The sequence below is a fragment of the Impatiens glandulifera genome, chromosome 1 (genome assembly GCF_907164915.1).
Source record: "Impatiens glandulifera chromosome 1, dImpGla2.1, whole genome shotgun sequence".
Lineage (NCBI taxonomy): Eukaryota > Viridiplantae > Streptophyta > Magnoliopsida > Ericales > Balsaminaceae > Impatiens > Impatiens glandulifera.
In genome coordinates, this window is record NC_061862.1 from 126,863,219 (window position 1) to 126,876,519 (window position 13,301).

At 30.7% G+C, this 13,301-nt stretch overlaps 2 protein-coding genes across 2 annotated transcripts; both read right to left on the reverse strand.

Moving 5' to 3' along the window:
- Positions 1–951: 951 nt before the first annotated feature.
- LOC124927141 lies at positions 952–2,808 on the reverse strand. The gene is made up of 2 exons (XM_047467501.1): positions 2,577–2,808; positions 952–1,793 (listed from the first exon to the last, which is right to left on the reverse strand). Exons 1-2 carry the CDS (start codon positions 2,749–2,751, stop codon positions 1,186–1,188), a joined length of 783 nt encoding a protein of 260 aa, XP_047323457.1. The 5' UTR covers positions 2,752–2,808; the 3' UTR covers positions 952–1,185.
- Positions 2,809–5,211: 2,403 nt separating this feature from the next.
- Positions 5,212–10,998, reverse strand: LOC124919743. The gene is made up of 8 exons (XM_047460068.1): positions 10,769–10,998; positions 9,962–10,693; positions 8,825–8,931; positions 8,670–8,737; positions 7,494–7,581; positions 6,567–6,636; positions 6,424–6,480; positions 5,212–5,953 (listed from the first exon to the last, which is right to left on the reverse strand). Exons 1-8 carry the CDS (start codon positions 10,847–10,849, stop codon positions 5,360–5,362), a joined length of 1,797 nt encoding a protein of 598 aa, XP_047316024.1. The 5' UTR covers positions 10,850–10,998; the 3' UTR covers positions 5,212–5,359.
- Between the last annotated feature and the right edge of the window lie 2,303 nt (positions 10,999–13,301).

Genomic DNA, 13,301 nt, shown 5'->3' on the forward strand with positions numbered 1-13,301 from the left:
TGGATGAATTAATAATATATAATATATATTTATATTATTAATTTTTAGAATGTAGAGTATGACCTAAATGGGAAATTTGAGGAGATGACCCTAAAAAAAGTTCTTAAATGAGGAAAGTGCATAGCTTAAAAAAAAAGCGTTGGTAATCTCTTTTATTGTTTTTGGACGATTTTGCCCATGTCGGAGGTTGCGTAACGCAACCAGAATCGTGAGATGATTTTTTTTTCGTCTCGCAACTGGATTTGAGTGACGCAATTACGTGACGCAACCGTCAACTGGGGTTGCGTGACGCAACTGGATTATTTTCTTCCAAAAAAAATTTATAATTAAAATATTTTGAAAAATAAAAAATTGCGTTACGCAATCTCAGGGAGGTTGCGTGACGCAATAGGGCATTTTCGTCAGAAAAAAAAGGAGGGTCACCAGCACTATTTAATTTATGCGCTGACACTTTCCCCATTTAGGCCTATTATTGAGGTCATCTCCTCAAATTTTCCCATCTAAACACATACATTGTGAGTTGGCTGGTATGAAAGTTAGATTTTTAATTTTTGATTATTTAAAATAAAAGTAATAATTCTGAGAAAATTATTATTTTTTATATTTTTTATAAAAAAATTGAAAATATTAATATATATTGATAAATAAAATTTAATAATTTAAAATATAAAATATTCTAATTAATAAATTAAGTGATATTTAAATTAGAGGGGAGAACTTATATTTTTATTAAATAACTTTCTTCAGGCATAAATATTTTTAAATAAATTTGTCAGTTCAAAATTTAAAACATTATAAGAGGTTTAAAATAGTCTGCCAAATATAAAATTAAAATATAGAATTATATCTTTAAAATGATCTGAAAAAAGAAATCTTTTTTTATTGAGAGAAAAAAGACTTTGGAATGTTGATATGAATGGAAATCCACTGAAAGGAAAAAAAAACAAAATGGTAAAATGATACATTTTATTCATTCTGAAGCAACAAGTGAACCAAAAGAATTGTCAAATTAAATGAACAAATTGCATGCATATTTTTATATGCTTTAAAACACAGCAACAAAACATATAAAAGATTAACATTAAAGTTAAGGCCAACCAGACTTGGCTAATATAACTTCTCATTTGGTTTGAGACCAAAAAAAACTTGTGAAAAATGATACATTTTATTCATAAAATCAAAACTTTACAAGCCCACCGCTTGTGTAAATGAGTTGATGCAAATTACTACCGTCGCATAGACACTAAAATCAATGAATATCGCACCCACAACATTCTGCAATACGAAACCAAGTTCCAAAGTCTTACCAATCTGTTCAGCCAAGTCAAATTCACCAGCTGAAGGCACATGATCATTTTCTTGTTGATCAGTCTTGACCGATGATGATGATCCCCTCTGACTGTCTAACACAAGTCGTGAAACCACAATCGTAGTGTTTGTAAGAAGAAGAAGATAGAACGGTCTGAATACTATTATACTTTTGATGAAACTGTTGCCTAGTATGGGAAATCCATTGTGAGACAAAACAGGCAAAATTGCAAAGACCATTGAACAGAAGAACCGAACTGTTTCTGAAGTTGCGACGGCGAAACTTATTTTACTTGGGGAGAAGAACTTGTAAATGGCGGAATTGGGTTTTGATGAAAGTAGTGAAGATGATGAGGTGTCATTTGGTTCCAAAGAAGGCCTTGCTGTTTCGATGCTTGTCTCACATTTGCGTAAAACTGGTTGCTTACCTCTGGTGTCATTCTTTGCAAGAAAAGGGGAAGATTCATTGCCACTGATTGGTGAATCTGCAAAATAATCATATTAGACAAGAAAATGGCTCTCTAGAAGACTAGAATCCCAATGTTTGCACTACAATTAGTTCATAATTAACCAATCTTCTTTTTAATGAACTTGTTCCTCAAATGGGGAATAACATTTAAACATCTTGCTCTTGCAGTAAAAATTTAAGTATTTGATAGATGACAATGACAAGCATAACATGAGCTATAAATGGGGAATAACATTTCATATCTTTTAATTGATATCTATATGAAAAATACAACAGATACTAAGCATATATATAAATACCACTTAATGGAAAATAAGTAAGTAAATAAGAGGAGTTTCAGACACATACATGATCATTGGTTGATTCTATATAAGGATTCTATTCAGAAACAAGACAACCAACACATAACACCTAAATCATGCATTTAGGTAAGAACATCCTTGGAAATTTTCTATGTCAGTCCTAAAATGAAACAAAGTGTGCTTTTGTATTCTTGATGATCATCATCATTTTCCAAAAGGGATAAAATAAGGTACCAAAAAACAAGGTATTTGCATGATGATATTGTTGATCTTTCCTATAAAATTGTAAAATTTAAGACATTGTGGAATGAGGGTATCCCAGATAAGTCGAAATAACGAGTAATTAGAGATGATTTCAGATTGATCACAGGCCGATAGACGACGCACAGAAACAACAGGTAATTAAGACGTTGATACATCATTATGCATACACATTTCTACGTCTCTGCATGTGATAGAGATATGCATTATACAAGTGTGGGTGAGAGAGAGAATACCGATATTAAAGTCCTCAAAAATGGTGGGAGGGCAAGAGGCGTTGTGGGAGTGATTTGAATCCGTGGACGAAGAAGAAGAAGGTAGGGTTTTGATTTTGCCGGTGATGAGAGCCAGCCGATCGGAACTCCCGTCAACTATACGACGTCGCCGGGCTTCTCTGCTGCTCGTCGCCATATCCAAACCAAACGAGAGGAGAAAATAACCAGAGACAGACAGAGAAGAGGACGTATGGATCTTAGGATCTATACACCTTTTTTTGTGGGACTCAATTACACTCCAAAAACAAATTTTTTTTTTTTTTAATTAATAATGATAATAATAAACATACAAAATCACGTCGATACTAATAAAAAATATTCATCCTTTTACGATTCAACTACTACTAGACGTAAAAACAAATGAAGATAATTGAGTTTTTCGGGTGTTCATTTGTTGAAAATGTTGTAAATTTATTCATTTTCAATTGTGGCAATCTCATTCTCGATGTATACCACCAAACTGTCGTTCATTCACTTATCACTCATTCTATTACGTAAATTAATTTTGATAACTTTCATCTCAGAAAAGACCATTTTAACAGAAGTAGTTGTAACAGGTAAAATAATGCTAACTCAATCAACCGATATAACAATGTAAAAACTATATGTTTCCCAGTTTTAACAATCTTCTTGACTTCCCATATTTTGAATCATAGAAAATTCATTTCATACTTTTTAATGTAAGTCTGAAGTTGGTTCTCAAGTACTATACGGTAAATTAACGAAAAATTCTCTGAATAAAGTTCAGCAAGGTAGAATATCTTACCAATATCAAATTGAGAAAACGAGTCTTTTTAATATAAACAAGCAATGCAAGTAAGTACCTCTGTAGTTGATTCTGAAAAATGATTGTTTATCTCTTGAATCATCGTATTAAGAACCTATTATTATAAATAAAAAAAAACAAAAAAAAAACATATTTTGTTCTGAATTTTCTGAAAAAGCAGAATGGAATCAATGGATAAATAATAAAATACATAACATATGAAGAATGAATGAATAATAACATAAACTTATAATCTATGCATATAAGAATGAATGAATAATAACATAAACCTATAATTTTACCACTTACCGAGATAAAATCAGTGTATCGTCTCCAAGATCGATGACAGAAGATTTCAGGTCGGGGCGTCGGGTTGTCGACGGAGAGTCTGTAAACCTAATTTAATTATGAATTTATAATTTATATGGTTAAAGGTTTTGAAATTAGCCTCTTCTTTATTGAATTTTTTAAATAAGTTCTTAATTTTATTATATATTCAACTTTACCCTTAAATAATTAATTTGTATAGATTGTAACCAAACTTGTCACAAAAGTCAGGATGTGCTTAAGCCATTCTTGCACCCCCTTGGATCCGCCACTGAACATGTGTAAAAAGAATATTATATAGTTGATATTTGTAGTTCAAATCAATCAAATAAAATGACCATGAATGTTATACTAATATTTGGATTTGAGATAATTTATGTATCATTATATGTAAAAGGAATATTATATAGTTAATCTTTGTGGTTCAAAATCACGCAAATAGAATGATCCAAAATGTTATATTGATATTAGGATTTGAGATGATTTATGTATCCATATGTGTAAAAGGAATATTATATAGTTGATTTTTTTGTTCATAATCGAACAAATAGAATGATCATGAATGTTATACTAATATTATGAATTGAGATTATTTATGTATCAATATGTGTATCCCATCAATGTAACTCTGAGTTGAAACGGTGATTATAGTTGTGAGGTGTCATGCTAATTCTACTTAATTAAGAAAATGTATCAATGTGTATAAAATGAATATTATATAGTTGATCTTTATGGTTCAAAATCGAGCAAATAGAATGATCCAATAATTGTGTAAGATTTATGTAAAATTCTCTTTCGTTTTTGGTTCAGGTGACGAAATAAATCATATTATTGTGCTAAGTTTTCTTTTTAAGGAGGCTTCATTTGAAGTGTGAAGTGGAGGCGGATAAATTTGCTCCATAAAGTTTCTCACTTCCTTGCCTGAAATTGGTCATTTTGTTAAAACTATATTTATATAAACGGGTATCGGGTTTGAGACACTCCTCATCCCAACCTCGAACTCGACGATGTAACATTTTTCCATTCTCATTCCCGATTTAAAATACTCGACCCCGACCATAGGGTACCCATTATCATCCATAAGTCAAGTACTTTTTTTCAATTGCCTACGAATTGAAGTGAAGGTTGTCTAGCATAGTTTGACATATGAAGTTATTTGTGGGGATTAAAATTCAAGATTGAAAGTAATAGATGAAGGAGAGGCAATATTTGAATTATAGTTCATAATTATGGGGTTGATGATCTATTAATTAGAGTATCATGTATTAGAGTTCCTGCTTGTGGCTAAATAGCTCACACTCCAACCTTCATTAGTGGAGTTAATGCATTTAAAATACTTTTCGAATCACCTTAGTAAACTCAGTTAATATATACATTTTAAAATAGAAAACATTGTTTTAATATTAAAATATCATAAATTTAACCAAGATATAAAAATATATATCAAATCATTTCTAAAATAAAAAAAAGGAGCATAATAAACTTATGACAAGTTACAAGTTCAAAAAGAAAACTTTGATGCATAAAAAGATGAACTTGTATCCAAATATCATTCATTTTACATAAAACCTATATCTCAACTATAAAACACTAAAATCTCATTCTTCAAAATAACCTTTAAATCCCATTCTCACACATAGAAAGAGAGATGCTAATCAATTATTTCTCCCTCTTCTTCCTCATAAACATCACCAATTCTATTTCCTCTCTTTTTAACACCAACAACTTCATCACCATTATTACTATTCTTAACATTTTCACTTCCAGAACCAACAACACTTTGAGGTTTCCTTTCAGCCACAACACCCGTAGTAAGCCCAGCTTCATTCACCGTCACAGAAGGGAACAAAAGAGGCTTTTCGGGCCACTCTTTGAAGAATGAATTCATAGTCATAAACCTAAATACCTGCAATAGATGAATCTTTTCTTTCCTGATATCTTCACCCAGAAGCTTCTGCAGAAGGGTCTTTTCCTTAGCCGAGTCATCGTTGTCTGCTTTTTGCTTCTTATTGGATCGGTTTTTGTCATTTCGCCTTTCACGTTTATTTACCTTGTTTTTATGCTTTCCCCTCTTAGGTGGTTTTCCATTCTGTTCTCCTCTTCCATGATTCCCCCTTTGAAATGATGATTGTCCTTCATCTTGTTTTCCATTGGCAGGTTTATCCGTATCTATTAGATAATGTTCTGGAATATCAGCAACTTCAACACCTAATTCTGCCTGTCTTGCTAGAATTTGCTTTAGTTGCTGCCATCAATTTTAAGCAATGATGAGTAGAAATAATAACTATTTTGATCAAGAAAAATTAAGTAATAATAATAATCTGACATCACCTTATCAACCCATCCTTTCTTTCATCAAATCATTCAAATTATAGAGTACAATATTAAAATACACATTAACAAAAAAAAAAAGCTTTGTTCGTCGATATAGGTTATTTGAATTTAATCTCAAATAACCCACTATCTAGTCAACAACTAAAATACCCTTTATTTCTTTTTAAAATCTTTATATATGTATACCCTTCAAATACCTTTTTACCCAAATGACATCTCAGTAATAATTTTCAATAATCTATTAAGTTTATTTTGAAATAACCTATTGGATAGTAAAATTTTCAAATTAAAAATATTCAACTAGGATCAATATATAGATAGTATTATCAGTATACTTGTTTCTTTTAAGGTTTATTTATTTATTTGTAAAACCTTGTGTACCTGGCTCCTTAATATGGCACTACTATCTACAACTGCAGGATTTGTTTCAGCCTGTTTCTGCGCAAAGAGAAAAGGACCAGTTTTAGACCGAAAAAGTGATCTTGGATGAAAGGTAAAGGGAAAAGTATGAGGAAGATTATAACCTTCTCAATATTAGCTTTTGAAGGAAAATTTTTCTTGCGTTCTTCGAGCCATTGACTTAGATCTTGGTCCCTGGAAAGGAATCTTCATTGAGCATAACCATTTAAACTATTACCAGAGGTAATTTAAAGACCATTTTAAAAAGAACTGGTATACCATTTACAGACCATTTATAAAAAGACTGGTATACCATTATATAATTATTCATCTATGTAATATGGATGCAAATAAAAAGTTATTTATAGAATAGTAACTATTTTCATTTAATCTTTAAGAAATAATAAATGTATTTTAAATGTTTTAGAGTATAATATTAAAATAAGAATTTGTTTGACAGAACAAGAAAGTGCAACCATCCTTCCCCAATCATCCCTGAACTCACCTACTTACCCTCTCTTCCTATCTATCCCCCAACATTCCCCCAGCAACCCTGAACGGCCTCACCGCCAATTCGCTCCAGTCAGCCGACCCAACAGACCCACCCAACCTAAGGAATACCCTACCAAACCCGCCTACCCTGCCCAATAGTCCCTAAACACAAACCAACAGAGCCCCAGCCCATCCCTTCCCATCGGCACATCCACTAGATCGAGACAAAGTCCAGCCTGCTAGCGCTATCCAGCAAGACTGAGTCACTGGTCCAGCATTATCTCACAACTCATTCTTATTTAGAGGCACTCTCAAACAATAAAGAATTCATAAAAAATAAAAATCGACATGAAGCATTTTTAGGAGTAGTCACATTGAATCAGTTTCACTTTTCATATTGGCCTCATTTATCAACTTCTACTATTGTGTGCATCTAGAAAAAAGTCTAGATCATCATCATCTAGATTAACAGGGCCATAGCACACACATGTAAACATCCATTAACAAAAGCAGTTTAAATATAGAAACAATTACAGAGGACCCACATTAACAGAACTGACCTGGTCTGGGAGGCATTAGATTGATTGGCGGCAATAGTAGGCCAAGATGTTTTAGTCTGAGTATTGTTGAAAGTGCCATTTTTATGTCCTGCTTATGGAAATAAACAGAAAAACAATCTCTCAATTCACATAAACTGCAGTAGGGTGAAAAACAACTATCTGGAAAAGTACGTTTAAGATACATACAAACCACATATATATATTATAGCACCAACCACACTAGTCAAAATAGGAAAAAATTGCTACAACATACTCTATGGTTCTTTAAGGCATGCTTGCCTTCTACTACTATATTTATTTTGTAACAACAGTTTCGGGCCAGCTTTCATGCACCTCAACTAATTCCCAATTGCGACTGAGCTATCAAGGGTGGGTGTTTCCCTTCTACTATTAACTTGAAAAGATGAAAATTACAGGTTTCGGATTAATCCAAGAAATTGAAGTCACTTGAGTCCAGGCACATAATTTGGGAAGCTGGAGCATGAGAAAGCATGAAGGCGTCAGCTTTAAAGAATAAAAAATGTTGAAAATATATATATCAAATATTAGTTGGTAAACTAGAAGGTAAAAGAATAATAAAAAGGAAATATCATATAGTGAGATAGCACAAAGGAGCTTGTGATGTTGGTATAAACCAGTATCAGAACTCCATAATCAACCAAGACATAATGTTTCTCATTTTTCTTCACAAAGCCCTCTAGTTATTGAATTTTATAATCCAAAAAATCTACATTATTAATGTTTATCAAATAATCTAGAAAATAATATGTATCATCATCTAGAAATAATCTGGTTAATGATAAAAAATAATAATTACCAAACGAAGCAAAAAAAAAACACAATAATATGGATATGATTCACAAAATAATATGTACACAAAATGAAGTAAAAATAACACTACAATTTTAGATCATGATCCAAAAACTATTTGGATCATAATCCAGAAAACAAACTTAAACCAAACAAAAAAAATAAAGAAATCACTTTCAATTTTAGTTTTGGCAATTTTTCTATGAGATTGTGATACTGACAAACACTGTGGCATTTCCAAATAGGCTCATTGAGAATTATCTTCAATACTGAATTACTTCTAAAGGCACATTATGGTATGAGAGCTAAACCGTGTGCAACACAACATAAATGTTAATCTGGACTTGAATTTGAAAAGAAAGACACCTTTTTTATCATGCCCACCATGCTGATTGAAATTTCTCTTCCCCTTTTGAAAATTGCCATTTGGTAACCTGCAACAATGTCAAATTAACTTACTGTGATGATAAACATCCTTGAGTTTTTTCCATAACAAAATTGAGTTAGTTGTTTAAGTATACCGTCTCTGAAATGCATCCTGTCTTGTATTTTTTCCAGAGTGTTTATTTTGTGAATTTTTCCAATTTGCACAAGGATGATTATTTTCAGAGTCCCTTTTGCCATTCATCTGCCAAAGTGTCAAAAATAATAAATAAGACAAGCAAGAACAGGATTCATAATTTGGCTTTAACAAAGTGAAGAACAATACATATCATCACTTTCTAAGATGCTTTTCTTTTATTCAATCGCAGTAAGAGGTAAAAGAAAATGTGGCGTATGGATACTTCCCTCATAGATTATCCAGAAGTTCAAAGGTAAAACAAACATTGGCCACATTCAGAACACTTTTATTTTAGTTTTACCTCTTACTAAATTTTGTTTCCAAACGTTTATGTAAGTGGAAACATTTCTATACACCAAACAAAAGTATTTACAAATGGGGCCATAACAATGGACTATCAGAATTTGGGAGATTGAAAGTTTGATACAAATATGAAATATCTCAGTCATCATTCATGGTGAAATCATGTAGTCTCTCAATCATGTTCGGGACTTTGAAAAAATAATTCTTGATAAACGAAAAATACAAATCTATATTAGCATAACTTCCTACACCAACATATGTTCAAAATAATTGTGTAAAAACTAGAAAATCAGAGCAAGGGGATTCTCTTAAGTTGACTTATCATATTGCTCAGGTTCCCATGAAAATCACTTATTCTTACTGGACCTTATTTTGTGATCACCAAATGAACAAATAAAAGGTATGCCAATATAGTTTCAGAACATAATTTAGAAGTTTCTTGCCAAGCATCTGCACATTCATTTTAAGGAATTGATTTTGCTATAACATGACAAAGCTAGCTATTGTTTGGATCTATTTAGATGCATGCTTTCACATTAATCAACAGAAAATGCTTAAAGTTTGAACAGATGACATCTACAATGAATGGGATGTGAGCACTTCAGAGAGATATATGTTATGAGTAGAAGTTGAGATATGAACAATTCAAAAATCTTTCATAGAACATCATCCTTAACAATTCATTGTTTGCTTATGCTTAAATTTCCACATCCACCCAATTTACGTTCAAAGCGAGTTACAATGAAACTGACTTTTACCATATATTCATGCCATTGCTGCCCAAATTACTTACTTGTGGATTTGAGAAACCAGGAGGACCAAAATGCTGCTGAGCGTTCCTTGGGGTAACTGAGTTGGTTGCAGGGGGTAATAAAGATGAGTTCCCTTGCAATGGTTGAGTCACACTTGGTGTATTTCTTGCGGAATTTGCATTCATAGGTGGAGGAACCAACATATTTTGGGATTGATTACCTTGTGGCATACTTCCGTTGGGCTGCCCAGTGCCAAACGGTTTTTGAATACCTAATGGCTGAAAATTTTGATTTGGGTAGGGTGGCATGTTGGAGGGAACACCTTGACCATTATTAGTCATAAACTGATTATTGTTCTGCATTGGAGATGGCAAACACATTTGCTGGTTCGGAAAACAAGCATTTTGGTTGTAAAACTGAGGCATGTTAACAGGAGGATTTGGATGTAACTGGTTATGAGGTTGGTTTTGATTCATCGGCATGGGAACAAAGGGAATAGGATTTGAACCCGGTGGACCGAAACTCATTTGTCCCTGTGCAGCCAAATGTGGCATTCCCAGCATTGACAATGCATGGTGCATGGCGATATAAGGGTTACCATTGACATTAGCAATTGGTGGCATTGCCGGAGAACCATTACCCATATTGGGTACAAAATTATTAAAGGGCATCGGCATTTGTTGATTCATCATCATACCTGTTTGAGCCTGAAACATAGCTGGGTTTTGATTAAACCCAGCAGGTTTCCCCTGAAACTGATTAGATTGAATACCCTGTAAAGGAAAAACAAAAAAACACTGAATATAAGAGAAAAAAGAAGATATGGAGAGGTTTAGAGAGAGAAGCACCTGCTGTGAAACTGAGCCAGGGGTACCATGAGGCTGGAGCTTGTTAGGAGGACAAGGCATCGGATTCAAGGGCGGAATCATTCTATAGAGCAGTATAATTGATAAAATGAAGAAGATCTTCTAGAATCCTGACCTTTGAAGTTCAGAAAGTTTCATACTTGCGGTAGGGTTTCCTGATTTCCAGTTTTGTGAAGGATGAATTGAGTAGGGTTTTAGCATTCACGGTCAGGAAAGAAAAACCCTTTGTGGGCTTTGACAGCGGCAAGGAGTCTAATAGTACAGATTTTTTCATTCTCACCCTCAAACTTATGTTATATATTCAATTTCATCTTCCATCTTTATCGGTTCAAGACAACCTTGCATTGAAATGGGTTGGCAATTCCTCTTTTTCATCGACTCAAACAAGGGAGTAGGTGACTTAAAAGAACTTATATATATAAATATATAATATATATAGTTCACAATCTAATTTAAAGATAGATATTGATTTTTTTTTTTTCATTATTTAAAATTTAATTTTGGAATATATATATATATATATAATGATGCTTAATTTTTAAAGTGTCCGGATTGCCGGGTCGAGAGTTGTGATTAATTTGAATACTTGGGTCGGATTGTGGGTTGACTCGCCTTTAAATTTAAAACGGTTAAAAATAAAATTAAAAATGCTAGAGGTATTTTTCGAACTTGCAACCTAACAAAAACAAGTACAGCTCTTTAATCAACTAGGCTACTAAAATTTTATATTTTAAATTCAACACCAAATTTGATAAACGCGGGACGTTTTAATATTAATATAAGTTTAACTTTTTAACTAACTAATATATAATGATGTTGAGTAAATGGATACTTGGGTCGGATTGTAGGTTGACCCACCCATAAATTTAAAACGGTTAAAAATAAAATTAAAAATGTTATTCGTAATTTTTTTTTACGATTTTTTATATTATTACTCGTGCAAATGCACAGACTAAATACTAGTTCAAATAATACAGTGAAATATATATAAACTCTGTCGAAAGGTTGTTGTTCCACAATATATGTCCCTTGTTAAATGTTCTTGTTCAAATTTAAGTTATATTGTGTATGATGTGTCTGATAAGAAAAAATGTGATATATTGTATTGTGTATGATGTGTCTGATGAGAAAAAAATATGAGTGATATTTTAAAATGAAAAGGGAATATGAAAAATATAAGAATAAAAACAAATAAAATAAATAAATTTAAAGGTATTAAAAGGTAATATAGAAATATGATTTTCACAATCTATGTAATCTTAAAGATGATTTTTAATTTTTAAAATAGATTTATGATAAAAATAATTAAAATATTAGAGATAGAAATGACAGCTATAATATAAACAATAAAATTATTATAATAAAAATAGATAGAAAATTAGCATAATATTAAAGATAAAAATATATTATAAAAAAATAATAAAACACTTACAAATTACCATATAATTTTTTTTATAAAAAATTAACATATTATTATATTATATAATATAGAGAAAAAAAATTAACTTTATCAAAAAAAAATATATATATTATATCATAATATATAATTAATAATATTATATAGTAAATATTTGGGTTGACAAGGTGGGTCTCACGCAATTATATATATATATATATTTCACTTGTATTATATGAATTCCAATATTAAATTTAAAATGATGAAAAAATAATAATTATCTATTTTTAAATTAAATTGTGAACTATACTTTTTAAACTTTTAAACTGAAATCTTAATTTGTAAATCAATTTAATATATATATAATAACAAAAATATTTAAATTAGCATTCTCAAGATGTAATCATCTTTTTTTTTTATTGCATTGGTGAGATTTTTTTTTATTTCTTTCTATTCACTATTTAGTCTATTTCTTTTTATTCACTTTTTATACAATATTTAAAAAAAAACATATTTATAATTATAAAAATTTAAAAAGATAATTTTTTTTAATAATAATAATTAAAATATATATATATATATTATATATATTAAATGCGTCATTTTCAAGAGAGAAATTATTAATAAAAATAAAAAATAAATGTTATAAGAGCAATCAATCGTTTCCTATCTTTTCGCTACAAATATTTAGCTCCCCTATCATTACACTTTATTTATTTATCTTATTTAGGTTTATTTAAAATTATTTAAAATTTAATTCTATAATGTTGGTTTTAAATTAATTAATAGTAAAAAATAATACCAACCTGGTATTGAGCAACAATGTTAACAACAGACAACATTGTAGATATTACTTTATATCAACTGGCGATTAGTATTGAGCAATTACAACCACTTATAAAAATGTTGGCATGACTCAAATTAAAAAAAACAAAAATCATTTCAAACTAAAATTCATCCATGTCATCTTAATTTACCAGGTAATTTTTAAAATTAATTAACAAGACAGATATTATTATCTTTCAAAAACTTTATTTTTATCTAAAAACAATAATAATTTAACATTTACAAAAAAATAAAAATAAAAAAATAGTTCATAACTAGAAGCTTATTCTTTGT